This window comes from Scomber japonicus, chromosome 9, assembly GCF_027409825.1.
Source record: "Scomber japonicus isolate fScoJap1 chromosome 9, fScoJap1.pri, whole genome shotgun sequence".
In the NCBI taxonomy this organism is placed as follows: Eukaryota; Metazoa; Chordata; class Actinopteri; order Scombriformes; family Scombridae; genus Scomber; species Scomber japonicus.
This window is the reverse complement of record NC_070586.1, coordinates 32,242,433-32,261,860: the sequence shown is the minus strand read 5'-3', so window position 1 is coordinate 32,261,860 and position 19,428 is coordinate 32,242,433. Positions and strand designations below refer to the sequence as shown.

The following is a 19,428-nucleotide window of genomic DNA, read 5'->3' as shown; positions in this document are numbered from 1 at the left end:
ACCATTAATCAATATTTACTAGATTTGTAAGTGCAACATTATTTATTGAGATTTATCACACTGAAACTTTAGAGTGAATATTTTGTTAATTAATGTGTTCTTTTAAGGTAGTATTTTTAGTCTAGGCTCAATATTTTTGTATGTTTTTTAAAAACTGAAGACACAGACACAAAGTGAATATTTGGTTATTAAATGTCTTTATTTGGCTTAGAGAGGAATATCACTGCATGAGATAGCAGCCGGTACAGTCACAGTTGTTTAGCAGAACAGTATGGAAAGTGTCAGCACTCCTCAGCCTCCCCAGAAACAAGTGAGATGCAGGTGAAAACATGTTTATTTATTTTTTTTCTCTTTTTTCAGTTATGGTTAAGGCAAGTTTTTAATTGAACACACAACAAGCAAAAATCTATCCCATCTGCAGATATTCAAGCTCAGAGAGTCAGGCCATGCATTCATACCCGTTGGTTCATTCATTTGTCAAAAAGAAGAAGGAAACAAAAAATGCACTACTTGAGGAAGTGATTGGGGGGTTTGGGGGGAGGGGGGTTGTAAAATGATGAGCAACAGTGATATAATTGGTTTAGGGCAAAGCGATATAGAGGGGGGTTATGGTGAAAATAGCCCTTATATATGCGACACCACATAACCAGGACCGCAGCAGCATCTGCCCCACCTGCCACTTGCAGTCTGAGTGGAGGGCTGTCAGTGTCACCATCAGCTGCCTGACACCGACAACCACGCTCACCTTCACCTTGTTTCCCGTTTCCAGCTAAATTAAAAGAAAAAGCACCGCCATGTTTGTGTGAAGGGGAAAAAAAGCAAGTGAAAGAAGTGAAAGAAACTCTGGCGGGGGGTTAGAAAGTTATTGACAAATGAACAAATCAAAGGTGGGATAATTCATATTCCCAAAAATAAGGATATATAGCAGCAATTTAAACTCTATATTTGTCATTCAAAAAAGATGCACTTCTCCCTTCTCTCCTCTCCAGCGACACACACAACTCCACCCTCCCATTACATTTTTCTATATACAGTTTTTCAGAGCTCTGAGTTGCCATTATTGCCGTGCTGTGACACTGCAGTGACTGAAACAGAAACTGGAAAAAAAGGGGGTTATCTTTTAATGGTCGTCGATGGGTGAACGCGTACATTTCATTTCGTCGTGGTGGGATGGGATGAAGAGACCAAGTGGAGCGGAATAATAAAAGAGGGGGAGTAAAAAGCATTTGCCTGCTGTAGAGGGGTTGTTGTAGGATTTGTTGGTTTGAATAGGAGCGTTTAATCCCTTTTTTTTTTTAAACTTTGCAGCGTAACGAGCTGACATTCAGGAATGAGCTGGTAGAGCGTTGTTCTAAGAGACATCCTTTTTTTTTACTTACAGTACTCCCCAACTTTTATATGTAAAAATCAAATAGCACCGTAAAAGTTGGACTGGCTGCTTCTCGTGCTCGCGCTGAGCTGTGCGTTTATCTTTAAGGTCTGTGTGCTGACAGTATTGTTACTCTCCAAAGGTTTTGATTGCTCTTGTCCTACGTATTGAGATTTCATGGCTACTGTTGCTCACGTGAGGAAGGTTCCGCACTTCTCTCTGCGTTTACTGTGATGTGAAACCATGACGACATCGGCAGAGGATGTGATTAGGTGAAACTCGTCTGCTAATACATCTACTCCGATCTAAAGCTTGAGTTTACATTGAATTTAATTTTGAGTCACAGAGCAAACAGAGACAGAGGAATACAGAAGGTGTCAGGTGTCAGGTGTGTGTGTGTGTGTGTCTGTGTGTGTGTGTGTGTGTGTGTGTGTGTGAGACAGATGATGTGAACAGGGACCTGATCCATATACAGTACGTGACTGAGTGTGATGAGTTTTGATGATGATGATGATAATGATACCGATGGTGAGACAAGCAGTTTAGCTCTTGCTGTTCTTTCCGGTGGGGCCTTCCTTCTTCTTCTCCTTCTCATCCTTCTCTTTGGGCTTCTCCTCTTCCTCCTCTTCCTCTTCCTCCTCCTCTTCTCCCTCACCCTCGCCTTCCTCCTGCTCGTCTCCATCATCTCCCTCCTCTCCCTCTTCTCCCTCCTCTCCCTCCTCCTCATTCTCCTCTCCCTCCTCCTCTTCTTCCTTCTCCTCTTCTTCCACCTCCTCTTCCTCCTCCTCTGGCTTGGCGCTGGACTTCCTGTAGGAGCCGAGGGCGTAGCTACGGGACGACATGTAGGAGAAGCCGGGGTAGCCGGACTGGACCATGGCGCCGCTCACGGAGCTGAGGCGGCACTCTTCGCCTTCCAGCAGTTTCCTGCACAGACAGAGACGAAGAGCAAGCGGTGACGTCACCTTTTAGTCTGGATTTGTTTCTATTATTATCTCACTGTCTCCTGAAAGATCTAATGTCACTGGAGTATCATTGGCAGCACCTCTGCTGTCTGTTTTTTTCTTCTCTAGAACACTATCACTGCTCCTGAATAAGACTTTCACACATCAATTTGACTGTCAATATTGTCAATGGAAGCTTTTCAAGAGGAAAATGATCTCTCTTTTTTTGGCATTTTGCCTTTATGAATAATTTACAGTGTAGCTGGAGACAGATATAGATTAAATGGTGTGTGTCTTTAAAAACTAGGCCACCAGACGTCCCAGAAAAGTTTAATTCTGAAAATGCTTAAAGCAAATGTTTGAGTGGGAGTGAAAGCTAATTCAAGTTTATTTCCTCTTGAGACATTGAGGGTAAAAATATTAATGTTTCTTTGGGTGGAAAAATACTTCAAAACTGAACTGAATTTTCATCTTCAAAAATGTTAAGGTGGTAGAAGCTAATTATTTTGAATACGGGAAGGATGGTTCCATATATGGCACGCTGTAAAAACTTAAAACATTTAAATGCAGGTCAGTTAATTGATGAGTGTTGTGTTGTTAAGCATGTAGCTAACCTGTAGGCGGCAATCTCAATATCCAGCGCCATCTTAACATTCAGCAGGTCCTGGTATTCACGCAGGTGACGGGACATCTCTCCCTTGGTGCTGCGCAGGGCGGCCTCCAGCTGCTGGATGGTATCCTACAATCACACACACACACACACACACACACACACACACACAAACACACACACATTATATTATGAAATGCTCATTATTTTACGTGTCTTTGTGAATAGGGATTGTTTGAATATTCTTTGCCTTTAGTCTTGTCACACTGAACAAGGACTGGGTATATTTTAGTATTGAAGTAGGTCATAAAGCACACTCCTGTAATTAAACATCTTGGGTCATGTTCCGACCCTGCTGAGTGTCTGGAGACAGATAATCAGCTCCAGCTTTAGATACATACAAAATAAGCGCATACCCCTCAAAGCTCCCCCCAAAAAACACCAAACTCTCACCACCTTGTTCACATACCTGCATCTCTCCAATTTCATTGTTGTGGTGATCCTCCATCTCAGCAATCTGCCTCTCCAGGGCCTCATTGTGGCCCCTGAGAGACTCAATCTCCAAAGTGCGGGCCTGCACCTGCCTGCGGTACTCGCTCAGCTCCTCCTTGGAATGCTTGATGGCATCCTGGTTGCGGGCAGCGGACTCGGTCACGGTGGCAAACTTGGAGCGGTACCACTCCTCTGCCTGGGCCTGGTTCCTGCATGACAGGTTCTCATACTGGGCCCTGATGTCCTTCAGGGCTGCAGCCAGATCCGGTTTGCTCATATCCATCTCCACTGACACCTGGGTGTAAGAGAGGTGGAACAGGAGCATTTAAGGGTTATTATAGTAACCCTTAAATCATAATTGTTCACATTTTGTTTAATTGCTTTACTGTACTTTGTTTCTTTCTGCTTTTACATCATTTGAGTTATATAAGTCACCCCCCCCCCCCCCCCCCCCCCCCCACCCGCCCCCATGATAAACTATATTTATTTTTATTAGGCAATAATCTCATCTGTCAACAAGGGTAATTCAAGTTTAAAGTGACAGTGTGTAACAGGAGTTTGAAATGCTACTTTTTTTCCTTTTCTTAAAAAAGGTTCTAGTTTGTTGAACATACTGAATTTCACCATGGATCATAAAACAAGTATTTTTAGGCACACTGGACTCATAAACTGCCCACACTGACCACAACAGTGACCACTAAACTAATCAGTCTCTGTGCTGCAGGTGGAAGGTGTTCCCTGTGCTAACACATACATATATGCATGAGGTGAGCCTTATGTCGATGAGCTGAGTCGCAGCCAATGATGTGGACTACTGCAGGGCTGATGAATCCTCTGCTGACTCAGGCTTATTTCTGCTGGAGAAAGCTGTGCTGTCAATAGCTTACATGGCAATAATACTCCCTGCAGGGATAGGCAGAGACCCTGGAGAAATCTACCCAGCAACCATCACTCAAATGCTTACTTAGCACTATACATTCATTCAACTGATTCCTGCTCAAAGTAGAAGTTGCCCTCTGCTTTCATTCACATCCAATGACAAGTCTGTTCTTTTTATTAATAGTGCCATAAAACTGAAAGTAATTAGACCAGCTTCTATTAGTGAACACGAATCAATATATTATTGATGGTTTTCTAATTGATGCATTTCAAAGTGTTTGGGCTCAGGATAAAAACTTTTTTTGTGACATTTGGACAATATTTACAAAGTTTTGCTGCTGTTAAAACTATTTATCTATAAATTGGCACTAATACCAAGCGTTAGTGTACTTCATAGGGTTGATCCTGACTGTTTTCCTTTGGGACGACCACACCCCTGGATTATGCGCTATTTCTCCGCATTACAGCCCCCACCCTTCCCCTCCCCCCTCCACCACCTCCCCTCACCTCCTTTAACGAAATCATCAGTATATTTTCACAAAAATATAAATGGCGACACTTTGCCTACAAACTCCGACCTTACTTCTAAAGTTTGTTTATTTACCACATATGTAGTATATTTCTATATGCTACCAGCCTCATCATGTAGAGATTTATATTAACTGCATCTTAAAGTTTTTGCACGGGGGCGTGACGTTGCGCGTGGGACGCTGCAGAGACGCTCGAGACCCCAGAGGGGAGGAGGGCGGGACAGCGCGCGGTGCTGAAACGGAAATGCAGTGCCATCAATTATCCAGTGCGCAGTGGTGAGTTTGATGAGTCTTGCGCACAGGAAAATAGTTTGATGTGATGTTTCAGGTCTCTAACAGCTTTGTTAAAGGTCTGCACATCCTACACTACTATAAAACATTTCACATTATATAGATAATCATATTTACTGTCACTCACTTCTAGTGTACTTAATAACATTTAAGTTATTATACTATATCATAGGCTCAGGATGTCACTATACAATATAGATAATGGACTTTGATAAGGTCATTAAAGTCACTGATCAAGCCTCAGGTCTGATATGAAGTACATGGTTTAACATGTTGTGTGGATCTGACTGGAAACTGGATGCAGGTATGTTGCGGTGTTTTGGGCAGTGTGACATTGAGATGAGTTACTGATAATGAGTCACGGCACCACCTGTCAGTGTGGCCTACCTGAGAGGCCTGCAGTGACGTCTGCAGCTCCTGCAGCTCCTCCTCGTGAACTTTCCTGAGGAAGGCGATCTCATCCAGCAGTGCCTCCACTTTCTTCTCCAGCTCCAGGCGCGCCAGGGTGGCGTCGTCCACGTCCTTACGGTAGCCCTTCAGGGTGTTCTCCGCCTCCTCACGCAGCTTGCTCTCCTCTTCCAGCTTCTCCCGCACGCGCTCCAGCGTGTCGTTCATCTGCACGCAGTCCAGGTGCATCTGGCTCTTCTCGTGGGTCAGCTCTTCAACGCGTCCCCGCAGCTCGCGGATCTCCTGCTCGTACAGCTCGTGCAGGCGGGATGGCTCATTGTGGCGCTGGCGCAGCAGAGTGACCTCCGCCTCCAGGACTTTGTTCTGCTGCTCCAAGTTGTGGACTTTCTCAATGAAGGACACGAAGCGGTCGTTGAGGCCCTGCAGCTGCTCCTTCTCGTTGGTGCGGATGATCTTCAGCTCGTTGGTGACCGCGGTGGACTGGGTCAGGTCCACCATGGACTCCTGCATGGAGGAGAGCCCGCGACCGGGCGCCGCCGCGGTCCTGCGGTAGGTGGTGGAGGAGACACCGGAGGGGGAACCATAGGTGCGGTGGCTGCTGCTGCGGTACCCCGCAGTATGAAGGCGGGACGGGCTGCTGCTGCTGCCCACTCCAAAGCGGCCGGACCGGGGGGCCTCTCCGAAGATCCTCCGATAGGAGCTGCTGCTGCTGTAAATGTCGCCGGAGTAACTCATGTTTCCTTTACCGTGGTGGTGTCCGGCCCGACTGCTCTGTAACGGAGAGAGAGAGTGTGTGTGGCGCTCAGGAGTGCGTGAGGGTGAGTGTGTGTGAGAGAGAGTTAGTGAGATGCGAGTGATGTCTGGCCAGGACAGGTGCTTTTATAGTGAAGGAGCCGGCGCATCATTTGACGCAGGGACAACAGAGGATGAGGGGAAACCTGCAAGCTTTTGCAGAAAGCCTCCACCCTCTGGGGAGACACGAATTCACTCATGCAGCCCCTCTTTTCTGCCGTGTAACTCAGACATCAACACACAACCACTTTAAATGAAGATCACGCTTTGGGTGGGGGGTTGTGCTGTGTTTGACCTGAGAGCTCACTGATGTTTAACTTCACTTTCACTCTTTCCAATCACTTTCATGGGCTCATTTATTTACATGACAATAAAAATCACATTATAATAAAATCATGTATGTAGTCTGATCTCCCCCCCAGTACATTCAACATCCCTCTGGACTATCTCATGTTACCTCACACCACTGGTCACTGTCATTGCAGTTTTTCTTTGCTGTCCCAGCAGAATGGCAAATGGGATCGATGTGTGCCAGAGTGAGTTTTGGTGCTGCAGTCCGCATCCAGACGCTCTCATCCTCCTCCGACCTCCGCAATATCGGAATACGGGATGAGACTCATTAAAGTGGCCTGATTGTTGCAGTTCCACATCATCGGAGCCTCAAACAGTCCTGGAATGTGGATGCAGTGGTATTTTATATGGTGGATAAACTCGTGTAATTCATTATCACTGCATCACAACAAAGATATGACATTACATGAGACAGAAAGGTATTAAATTATGCTTTCTATCAGCAGCCTTTAATTGTGCTTTTCGCCATATACACTCTATAAAACTTCATCACTTGAATCACGCCCATGCACAAAGATGCCTCTCAGCTTGATTCCCTGATTAATTAAAGAGTAATATAAATAGTTTCTTGGGTGTATTATCATTACATCCATGGTGTAAGGTGCATACATTTTATCCTTAGTCAGAATGAGTTACCTACATACAATATTCAGTTGTTTTGGGAAGGAAAGTCGTGTGTGGCCTGTGTATGTGCTGCGCAGAGCTGTCGCTGGCCTTGGTCCTGATCCAGGCAGGAGAGCGACCACGCCCCTGCAAAGGAGAGAAGAACATCCACCCACTGCAGCCTCTCCACCTCCAAGCACCACAGAAAGACTCCTCCTGTGCTCAAACTCACACTTTTGCCAGGAAAACGGCTCAAACAGTGAGAAATGTACATCAAAGCGACTGCAAAGTCATCCTAAATCACCCCAAATCACTTCTTAGGAGGCTGTTTCCACTGTGAATGAAGATATTATTACATGTACTCTCAATATTATAGTGTTTTTAGTAGAAACATCAGTCATTTGGATTAAAAAAACAACTTACAAAGCTAAAAATCTTTTCTTATACAGCAACAATTCAGCATATGTCACTCTAAGATGTTTGAACTGCAGCATTATCCAACTCAACAATCTTATTTCTCTGTAAACATTATGTTTCATAAAATATGACACTGGTGGCTTCATACTGTAGATTCAATTGTTTTAGAAAAAATCAGCTCATTGCTTTTATTTCACAAGTGTCTTCCTGCATAAGTATCATCCTCTTATTTCAAGAGAGTGCTATACATATTTCATAACAGTGTCAAAATCAACTCCAGGTACTGTGAGACTGACTAGATAAATTCTTACTTACACACTTCAGTCAGTAGAGGGCACTAAAGCATCAGTGGTACTTCACATCTCCATCAGACCTGGGCTGATGCACAAAAAATCTTAGTGTCTCTATTATTACAGAACTTATCACATATTATAGCTTCTTCATGATTATGGACATAATATGGATATATGAGAAGGTTTGAGAATATGAGAAGCTTCAAGTAAAGTCAAGTTTATTTGTATAGCCTAATATCTCAAATTTGCCTCAGGGAGCTTTACAACAATAACATCATCTGTTCTTAGACCCCTGATTCAAATTTGGAGAAACTCCCTTTAAAAAAACAGCTATTAGGGGTCTGTAATAGAAGAGTGGGGTGTACTGATCAACCCTCAAGGTCACCGAACCTGTCCGTTTCTAGGATATGAAGCTGCAGGACGTCACTGAGGATTTACAAACACACTGCGTAATGACAGCTAACATTAACCTGATGTTCAGTAAACTTTCCGCCTCTCAGGTTTCAGCTTTACAGTGAAGTGAAAACGAAATGTACCACACACAAGACTGCAGTTCTCTTCATCAGGACTGTGTAAACATCCGTATGCTTCCCTCTGTACTGAAAAGAGCTGGATGCACCCTAACACAGTCCTGAGCAGACTCATTTAGGTGTGTGTTTCTGTGTATGTGTGTGTATGAGAGAGAGAGAGAGAGGGAGAGAGAGAGAGAGAGAGAGAGAGAGACTGTTGCACCTTATCCACCCAGCCATTTTGACCTTCTGCAGTAACAAAAGGGCCTATTGAAGAGGGAGGACTCCAGTGACTCAGCAGGAAATGTCAGGTAGCTGGAGATGTCTGATTTCTATCATGATGTGTGTCTCTCAACCTCACCGTCCTCCTCTACAGTTACTAAGGAGCTCTGTATAACGAGGGACGGGACAGACGCCACCCTTATTTGATTTATTCAGCTGAAAGCATCATACCTACCACTCAGTAAAGTGATACATGCCATCAAATCTCCATTCACTCAGTCACTCAGAAGTATCCCATCAGCCGTAATACAAAACTGCTGCAGATGGCCTCAGTGCTGTATAATAGATTGGCTTTCAGGTGAGTGTGCAGGAGAAATGTGTGCAGCGTTTTTGAACATAAATCTACAACTGCAACATTAATACTGAGACAAGTGCAATGAGTGTAAACAAACAAGACAACAGTTGGCAGCCTTGAGCAGCCCTTACTTTGCCTCCTACATGCAGGCAGAGCCAAAGGTGTTTTACAGTAGATGACAGGAAGAGGGCGCTGTTCCTCCAGCAGAGACAGACAGGAAGCTTTCAGGGAACAGCAAATGGTGGAACAAGTGAAAGACTGCTGAAAAAAAAAGAACAGTAAAACATATATCATGCTAAGAATAAAAGCATAAAATGGACACAAATATACACTGAATAATTTACCTTTTTTAATAGCATTTATTTTGGTATTTAACAGTAGACAAACTACAGGTTAATGATGGCTGTGTTAGCTTCAGGGCCCTCTAATGTGCATGCCAGCTCACCAGCATGGTTTACAGAGGCATTAATATGAACATTTACCTGTGTTTTTCTTGCTATGACCTGTCAAAATGTTTGCCATGAAAAAAACAACAAATACAATGACTGAGAACTTATGGGGAGATCAGTATTACAAAAAAATGTTAGAAAATTACAAAAAAACATCACATTTTAAAAATGTGTCACGCAGTGTCACAAATAGGCATGCTTAGTCTCTTTTCCTGATTATGTGACAGATAAATAATACTATTAAAATAACACAAATATGGCATGTTAGACTGCATGTTACCTGGTATGTTTTTATAAATTCATACTGTTTATGCTAATGTAGCTAATGAGAGGCTTAGCCTGTGTGCTCTTAACTTGTACAACAGGCAAAGAACAGGAATTGAATTCATGCTAACCTTATCTTTTTTATGCTAACGTTGCTAGTTTGATGGGTTTGGGACTGTTCATTTCCTGCAGTTTCTCACTGGTGCTCATATGTCATGCTAGCAAGCTAGAGCTAACAGATGTTAATGTTCAGATTTACTTATAAAGAGTCATTTTACAGGTTTCCAGCTATTTTTCTTTTTTCTAAATACAAAAAATGTTCATATACACAATAAGCGATTGTGAAGCCCTTTTATTAACAATGTTACAGCATATAAAACTGGTTCAACTGGTTCACAATGGTTTATAGTTATTATATAAAGTCAATGCGATTAATCTGATTATCTTTAGATGTTTAAATCTGTCGGTATGGAGTAAAAGATGCAGTCCTCACTCTGCATGCTTTAATAGAATGTCACCATGTTGATGCTGAGGTAGGAGGAAGTGTATTATTTATTCACCTTGGCCTGTACCCATCTCCCCTGTTGGGACTCAAATATATAGTGACTCCCCTTTCTCCAGCCTGCTATGCCAGCCTGCTAACCTTTCTCCTTCTGCTGCCTCAGCCACTGCTGCTACCAGCACAGCCACACTATCCTCACTGTGGTTTCATAACACTGTAAACACTGTTCAAGCTCAGCTGTGTGCAGTGTGTGGCCCTCATCAGTTAATGTACTTTGATTGATTACATATTTATTACATTCAGCACATTGTAAACAAAACATCTGCCATGTGAGTGATTACATATGCTTAACTACACATACTGTACATTCAAATCTCTAATCACTGAATGGCATTATTTTCTTTGTACATATACAGGCATCTAATAACTCAGAAATTCCCAGTTCTCCAAGGAGGCCCTCGACGCAAAACACTCTCCAGCAGTACTGCTCCTTTGAAACTGGTTTCTCTTTGGTGCTTTGATATGCCAGGTGTTACTCACACACACTAAGCGAGGGTTTCTGTGTCACGTACAGGCCGCTCAGCTCCCTTGCTTTTGTTCTGTCTTGGATGCACTGATCTTGTCTGATGTGCACTCTTCACTCCAGTCCCCTGAGATCTCCCTTTCCCGTATGCAGACGATCTCCTCCATCTGTTTTCATACACACACATGCATAGCACGCCTATACACACACAATCAAGTCTCTATCCCTTGATCTAAGCTGTCAGATGTGATGGAGGATTATTATTTAAGGCTGTTGTCACTCAGTCACATCTGGCTCTGGCATTACAATCAGTAATGGGGCTCCTATTCAGGTGATGAAATCTATGAGGCTCAGTTGAAAAGAAGAGGATTAGAAATGTGTTGAATTAAAATTCTGACATAATGAAACTATAGAAAAATTATCATAGAGGGGAATAAGGGCTTGGTTGAGGGTGAGAGGTACTACTGTGGGCTTATAAGGTTAACTGAACCCTCCAAAGGGGAAGGAATTTCTCCACACCCTGATCTTCCTTGGGGAAATCCTGCTAGTTTAGCTCGGCTTTCATCCATTTCGTTTCAAGATCCTTTGGGGCGATTCTGTAGCTCAGTAAGTTGACTGTGTTTGCCAGGAGGACACCAGACATCACACGAGGCACCAAGTCCTTGATGTGGTTGAACAGCTCTCCCAAGAGGATTCCTCCCTCGTCTACCATCAGGGTCATGATTTCAGCCAGGAGCAGCCAAATATCAGGAACTTGTATATCTTCCTTGATGTACTCTGACACCTTGAGGACCTTTCAGATACTGCAGGGTGGGCAGCGGCCTGACCAAATGCAGGTTGTGAAGGAAAAGGCTGCGACCACAGCATTTCTTACAAATACTGACAGCACTGGAGTGCTATTTAGGTTCACCACATGCTTCCATGTCTCTATCACATGAACGTTTGAGGAAATCTGTGACGAATGTCACCATCTCCTTCTCAGTTAGGGGTCTAACATGAGCACAGAAAAGAGCGAGGAACTGTTGTCCAAGGGAAGTATGCTGATGCAGTCCCTTAGTGTCCTGAGTTTCTGCCTTCAGGTCAACTTTTGACTATGGAGTACAGCTGGAGTCCTCAGTCCTCCTTCAGAGAGAGCAATTATCTGACCAACTCTGAGTGAGGTTCTTCCAGTATTCACAATCTCATCTAACCTCTGTAACCATGGTTCTTCTTTCCTTTAGAAGTTGACTGATACATCCATGCATGATAACATCCCTCAGCATCCACATTTTAAATAGCTCCTCAATAAATAAATGTGATATTTGCTAACAGATGCCAAAAAGGCTTGGCATCATTTGGCTACATTACTTCTATGTGCTCGTGCTCTTCCTCTTCCTTCCGCAGACAGAACAAATCAAGTACGCATTTATGGAGCTTCGGGGGTCTCGTGAAGACACAATGTAATAGTTTGTGCTCTCAAATTAATCATTTGTATGACTTACATGAAACATTTGCAGTAAAGTAGTGCAGTGGTGGCCTAAAGGTTAGAGAAGTGAGCTTGTGACTGAAGGATTGTTGTTTGAATACTCAGACTGACAGGATGAAGTGAAAATATATCGGGAGAGTGAAAAAAAAGCATTAAATCAGCATCTGGCTCGCCCTTATTTCCACCACTAAGGTGCCTTTGGGCAAGGCTCTTGACTCTAACTGTGTAAATATGGGGTTTTCCCTGTAAAAGAAAGGGTTTCCTGTTAGTAATGTAATAAATAAAGACAAAACACCTCATATATCCTGGGGTTACATTATTTTACTTTGTCTGTACACGCCAAAGACGACGTCTGTAAAGCAATGGATCAATAAATCCTACTGATTATATTCACATGTCACTGTAATTTTTTGAGTTTTGTAGAAAAGTTAGTAATTGATGTTCTGTTTGTTGCCCAAAACTGTTTGCAGGATTCTGTCCTCTGAGTTCATTGAGTGCCTGCAGCCATCACACAGCAACAGGAACGATACGCACGTCTCCAAATTAAGAATGGGGTTGTGTGCACTTTTATACATGTGGCTCACCAGCGGTAACCTGATTCATTATTTATGATGATTAATAATCCTGTCACTGTGACAGGATCAGTCAATGAGACTATGTAGCCTTCTACACATCAGACAGATAATTCATAATCCAGTTATCCAGATCATTTACCCAGTTTAATAAAGCAATTCTCAAGATGAGTCCTGAGCTCAAATCTGATAGGACTTTTTTTTTTTAAACTGTAATTAACTATTACGTTAAAATAATTACCACTCTATTTTTAACTGTACTTAATCATCATCATACAACAACCATCATCGTTATGACTGTGGGTGGAGTCAGGGGGTGGAGGGAGACATTATGTATTCTCTATTGGTGGCTGGATGCCTTTAAGTGATAGAATGACTGTGTACTCACTCAATTGTTCCCAAGGGCTTGCTGTTGTTGTGTGTTTCCATGGAACATGTCATTTGTTGTTTGATTGTGATGCTTGGGTGCATATGTCACATGGGCGTGTTCACTGCATTAAGCTTGCTTGTTGAAATGCAAGTTTGCCTGTGTGTGTGTGTGTGTGTTTGTAGGTGTGTACTAGTGCATGAGCAGTCAGGGGAGGCGAAGGTCACAGTAAGCTGGGTGTACAGGACCTGGATAAGCTGCTAGATTTGACTAATCTGACAACTGAGGACGTGGCGAGGTGGGTCAGTAGGCCTGTGACTCTGACACACACCTGCAAACAAACACACTACTTGCATAAGGCTGTCAATAACCTTTCTTTAAATACAGGTAGGTTAAGTCAATACACTTAGCTGGACCATGTTGTGCTTGGCTTGGGCTAAACTGCATTTCAATGTCTATTTCCTGAGGTGTGTCTTTTGGTGGATGCTTTACCATAGGATGTGACCTAAGGAAGATAGCTACATGGACACATACATATATACATAAGTACTTAAATACACAGATGACATGAGTAATTCAGCAAAACACAGTAATTAACTGTATTATCCGTTGGTCCTGACTGGCATTCAGAGAGTGTCCTGTCCACTCCATTGTGTTGAGCCTCTCTTAGCCTTTCTTTGACAGTCCTGACCCTGCTGTACCTCCCCCACTGCAAAGTGGAGTCATTCGCTATAACCTCGACATTGTGCTGTCTACTGGTAGGACACACAGCTCTGCTTCCAGCACTGCTTAACCCATAGACTCTATGAATTATGGATCTTCATAATTACTCAGGTTTCTAATTATTTTGATATGAAGCACTGTAAGAGTATACTGCTGAGTGTTCTTGAATTACAATGTTATAAAAAAAAAAGAAATTAAAGGAGGTTTGATTATTTTAACTTTAGCTTTTCTTTCTTCTTTCTCTTCTTTATGCATACCTAAATAAAAAGTTACCCATTTTGGGAAATACGTTTATTTGATTTTTTTGTCTTGAATGAATATATATATTAATATATATATTAACAGGAGAAAGTTAGCCTAGCTTTGTCTAAAGGTAACACAATTCACCTACCAGCACCAATTAAGCTCACTGATCAACAAATCATTTCTGGTTTGTTTATTAAATTGAAGAATAAAAACAACAATGTGTGGTTTTATGGGGGGTTTGTGCAGGACTGTTTCTTGGGTAGGAGCAGTATTGTCTCAATATGAGTCTACTAGCCAACCAGCAGAGACTCCAGGAAGTTTGACAATGCTAAGTTATTTAGTTTCCCTGTTTCCAGTCTTTATGCCGTCTTTTGAACTTTTTAAATGACACATTGTCAACACTTGTGGAGCCAGTTGCACCAGCTATGTACACATTCAAACTTCATGTGTTTAGAAAGTGACGGTTAATGAATACTAGATTTTAAAAAGTTAAACTGCACAAACTGGTTGTTACAGTGACTGCCATGGTGTAATGTGGCTAACACAACCAACTGACAGAGCTAACTTTAGCTTTATAATGTATGACACATCAATTGTGAGGAGCACAAGAGGTCATAAAGAGAATGGCTGACATGTGATGTTTAATACTGATGTCAAGATTTAAGAGTAAGCTGTTTCTCCATGTAGACATAGAAATAAAACTAAGTAATAGCATCACCTACATTTACAAATGATTAGCAGTTTGGTATAATTTGCCTCCCTAAAACTGAAATTGTGTTAATGTTACAGTCCTGATTTTGTACTTCACTGCTTTGGATTGGACGGTGCTACAGATGTTGAAATTAGCTAGCGTTACTAAGAACTTCATTTTATAAAGTCAAACTAAAAAAAATAGTTTATTGCAGCCCAAACCCGATGAGTTAATATTCTAATAATTATAACTACAATTTAAAAGATTAGAGGTTAAAAAATATATGATCATTTTTTTGCATTTTTTTCCTGCTATTCTATCTTGGTAAGTGTCCTACAGTCCCTTTAATTAGGACATCAAGGTCCAATCCACTACAGCCGACAGCCATTAGTGTTGATCAATTCTACAATACCCAAGAAATCAAAACGACAATCCCATTTTTCATATCAGAGTGGGGAATCCTGTCTGGTTGATTTATGGATTATCAATACAAAACCAGTATCTGTCTGACACATCTACTATACAATGGAGCACTGGAGCCTAAATGTCAGTGTGGTGCAGGTATAAACAGCAAAGACAAGCCGTTCATCCAGAAAAACTGGGCACATGTGAGCATTTCTACATTTCACCCACTGGAGCTTCAGGCAAGATTAAAAGTCAAAGTCTACAGTGTACATTTATGATGTTGAAGCATGGTGAGGAGTTAGAGCTCTCCATGATGGAAAATAAACCTTATTCTATGGCTCCCTCCCCCTTCAGCATTCAACCAGCTCCAGAAGGAATACAGGATGCTTTTTCAAGATACCCATCCCCCATCTTTTCCTCTCCTTCACTGGCTTAGTGCGTGTTGGTTATTGAGCAGCAGTCAGATGGCTGTGATCATACAAACCTGGGATTTGGCCAACAGATTACTATAAACCACACTGGATGGCTTGGCAAGGATCAGGCCCCCATGGAAGGCTTTCATTTATCAGTTGTGCTAAAACCTCCTCATTACTGTCTATTCAACCTCCACATGAAGATTATTCACTGTATAAAGAACAAGAGGGTTGAGTTGTATTGGTAAAAGCCTTCACTTGTTCTCAAATAATAGTAAACCATAAATAAAGACAATGACAAGGTGCTAGGTAGGTAAACAAGGGTTTCAAATGTTTTATTTCTTTAATATCACTGGCAAATATAAACTGCTGCCCCACAATTCTTTTCCAAAGGGTTTTTTCCCCCCACATTTGAAGTGATTTTCTTTAGAAGACAAGTGTCCAAATTCTCCAATTCTTAAAAAGTAAGTGCACAAAACGTTCACCTTTTTTTTAAGTTATTACTCGACAAAACGGACACGTGACCTTTCCGAGGAGAAAGGCAGCAGGCGACGACGATGTTCATGGAGCTATGACGCGGTGTGTCTGCGTTGCTGTTGCTGTGTTTATGTGTATGTGTGACAGTGTGTGTTTGTGTGCGTGTATTGTGTAATGCATGAAAGCACCACGCCTGAGACCGTCACAATGAAAGGGAATGACCTTTGTGATACATGTCGATACATCACACTCGCACGCACCCACCCACACACACATACATACACACACGCACACACACTCATACATATCATCTGTTAGGTCTTACATTTGTGTCTGTTTTTAAGGCAATGTTAGCCACTTTGTATGCAGGGAGAGGAAAAAATAAAATGTGCAAAATAAACCAAATATACACATGAACATGAAATCCCCTGATGCTAAAAACCTGTAGCTTAAACAACTGGTCTGACTGCAGTCTTGTTCTTTGAGAGATTCCACACCTGCTTCTTAAGGGAGATGATGAAAGCACCAGGGTCTTTGTAGATAGAGATAGAGATAGAGATAGAGATAGAGATAGATAGAGAGAGAGAGAGAGAGAGAGAGAGAGAGAGAGAGAGAGAGAGAGAGAGAGAGAGAGAGAGAGAGAGAGAGAGAGAGAGAGATGGGTGGGCATTAGTCGCATGTGCTCATTTACACATACATTGCTCACCCTCCCCCCCACTATCTCCCCCTACCACCACCACCACCACCACCACCCACCCAACTTACATGCCCGCCTCCCCTCGCAACCACGGATGCCAACGCAGCATGTGGAGGAGGGAGTCACGCTTAAAAACGCACGCACACATGCGGATTGGCGGAAGACAGACAACAGGCCATGGATGGAGGGAAAAAAATGAAAAAAGGGAAGAAAAAAAAAAAAAGAGGAGGAGACAGAAGACTCCCACAGACATTAATGCTTCGGTTAATACATGAAGTCTTTGTCAAGTGGACTTTTTTTTTGCATTTTACTAGTAAACAGAAAACCAGAACAGAAACATCGCCTTAGTGTTTTTTTCTTTTTTTAAACCCCCCCCCCCCCCTCCAAAAAAAATGTCTCTCTGAAGACAGTGACGAAACACGCTCACACACACATACACACACACCGCACACACACTGACAGATGGTCAGCGAATGCACCTGCCCACTCACACCTACATTTCAATACATTTCCCCTTAAAGCCCACTCCCCCCCCCCCCCCCCTTACAGCGTGGCTACACAGTTCATCTCCGTTTCAAAATGTTACAATTTTGGACAAAAAAAAAAAAGCAGCATTCCACACTCAACAACTAATATCTATTTTTTCTGATTTCTTTTTTGTTTTTTTTGTCTTTTAACTCTTTTGGTGTACCATCTTCATGCTTCAACGGGAGAATCTCGAGTGGCGGACGCAGGAGCTGGAGGTTCCTTTGGCACCGTGCTGCTATGCTGCAGGGACGGAGGACGTCTACATTCAAAAATAAGCTGCAGTCCTCTCTCCCTGACGTGGTTTCCCCTTACCAAACAATCAACTGTATAATCTCTCCGGACGGTGGAAGCCACTTTTTTTTTTGTGTTTGAGGGTCCTGGGAAAACAGAGCCAGAAGAAACCCCACAATCTCAACCTGGCCACCAGCTTCTCTCACTTTTTATAAATCACGTTTTTAGAAATTATTCTGTTTTTTTTGTCCTATTATTCGCCCCCCCCCTTCTTTAAATAACAAACAAGGAGCAAGATGGCTTTGAGAAACAGCTAAAAAATGACCATCAACCACAAAGAAAACATTTTCTAGGAGCACCGTGCCGAATCCTGAACAGACACAAAGCCTTTAGGCACAAGAGACATTTCTAAATATTCTATGGATTGACTAGGCTGTGCAAACAAACTACACAGGAAACTCTCAATAAACCTCACAAGAAGAACATAGGCTATGACTAATTAAATATATTTTTTATATTCATCTATATATTTAGTATATCTAATAAATACTTTTTTTTGGATAGACATAGAGATCTTTCTGTAAACTATTTACATTAAAAGGAGTACATTTCTGCAGAAACAATAAATAGCTATGAAGGCAAGGCATAAGGACAGAAAATCTGTGGTTTTTAACACTTTGATGCTTTTCAGGTGTGAACGCAAACGGAAAAAGCTCCGGTGCGATCTCGCTGAAAAGTCAAAGCCATTCTTTCTGTTACAGGGCGACTAGACTCGTTTCCAAATGAGCTCCTCCTTCATAAATTATTGGCAGGAACATCCACTTGCAAAAAATAATCGTGCTCTCGGTCTCACCTGCCTGTCCTCTCTACGTAGTGGAATGTGCTCCAGTCTGTTCGACTGCTCTCAGTAGATAGGCTCTTTCCCTTCCAGATAATAAACCTGGTGAACGGGGCAGTGAAGTAGTGTATAAAAGAAAATAGAACCAGCACCTGCCAAAATATACCAGCATTCGGCCCTGGTGGCTGGTGTTAGAAGTTTTCCAAACCTGCTTAGTGACCCCTGATGTGACACACACACACACACACACACGTACGCACACGCACACACATGTATGATACTAAAAGGATGCTGTAAAAACGCCACAGTCGTCAGAGAGAGGCAGAAAACATCCAACCCCACCCACACAAACCCCCTCCCCCCCTCTCCACCCGAATCCCCCGACCCCTTCACAATCTCATGCTGCATGAGGTTCTTTTTTTTTTGTTCGTTTTTGTTACTTTTTCCTCTAAATGTCAAGTGTAGACATAAAATTACAGGGTAATTAAGAGCCAGCCCACCAAAGCTTGGGTACTTTAGGGACGTATTGCTGCCGGCCAGCCCCAACTCCCACCCCCACCCCCACTCCCACCACACCCCCTGACAGTTTAACACCAACACGCACACAGTCTATATAGTGTCCACGAACTCTGTCGCGCTGCACGGCACGACATGACATGTTTTTCAAACACTCACTAGATGACATCATCTGGTGACGGTGCTGCAACCGCTGTAAAGTGGGGGAAGTGGAGGGTGGAGGGTGGAGGAGGAGGAGGAGGGAGGGGAGGGGGCTTGAAGTTTGTTTTGTTTTTTTCTTCGAGAGACAGTGTTTGAAAAAGATGACACAGTTTTCGTTTTACAAAAAGCAATTTTTTAAGTGCAAAACACCATGCACAGATGGTTGACTGGTGAGCGGAGGGGGGTGGGGTGGGGTGGAGGGGTGGTAGAGGAAGGACGAGCCCCCGCGTCTGTGTCACACTTTGGGAAATGACTCTG

The 19,428-nt window shown here is 42.7% G+C and overlaps 1 protein-coding gene across 1 annotated transcript; it reads right to left on the bottom strand.

The window, feature by feature from the left end:
- Positions 1 to 1,911: 1,911 nt before the first annotated feature.
- On the bottom strand, positions 1,912 to 6,255 carry zgc:65851 (uncharacterized protein LOC321113 homolog). Its single transcript, XM_053324725.1, has 4 exons — positions 5,500 to 6,255; positions 3,390 to 3,707; positions 2,925 to 3,049; positions 1,912 to 2,293 (listed from the first exon to the last, which is right to left on the bottom strand). The coding sequence occupies exons 1-4, from the start codon at positions 6,253 to 6,255 to the stop codon at positions 1,912 to 1,914; spliced, it is 1,581 nt and encodes a 526-aa protein (XP_053180700.1).
- Between the last annotated feature and the right edge of the window lie 13,173 nt (positions 6,256 to 19,428).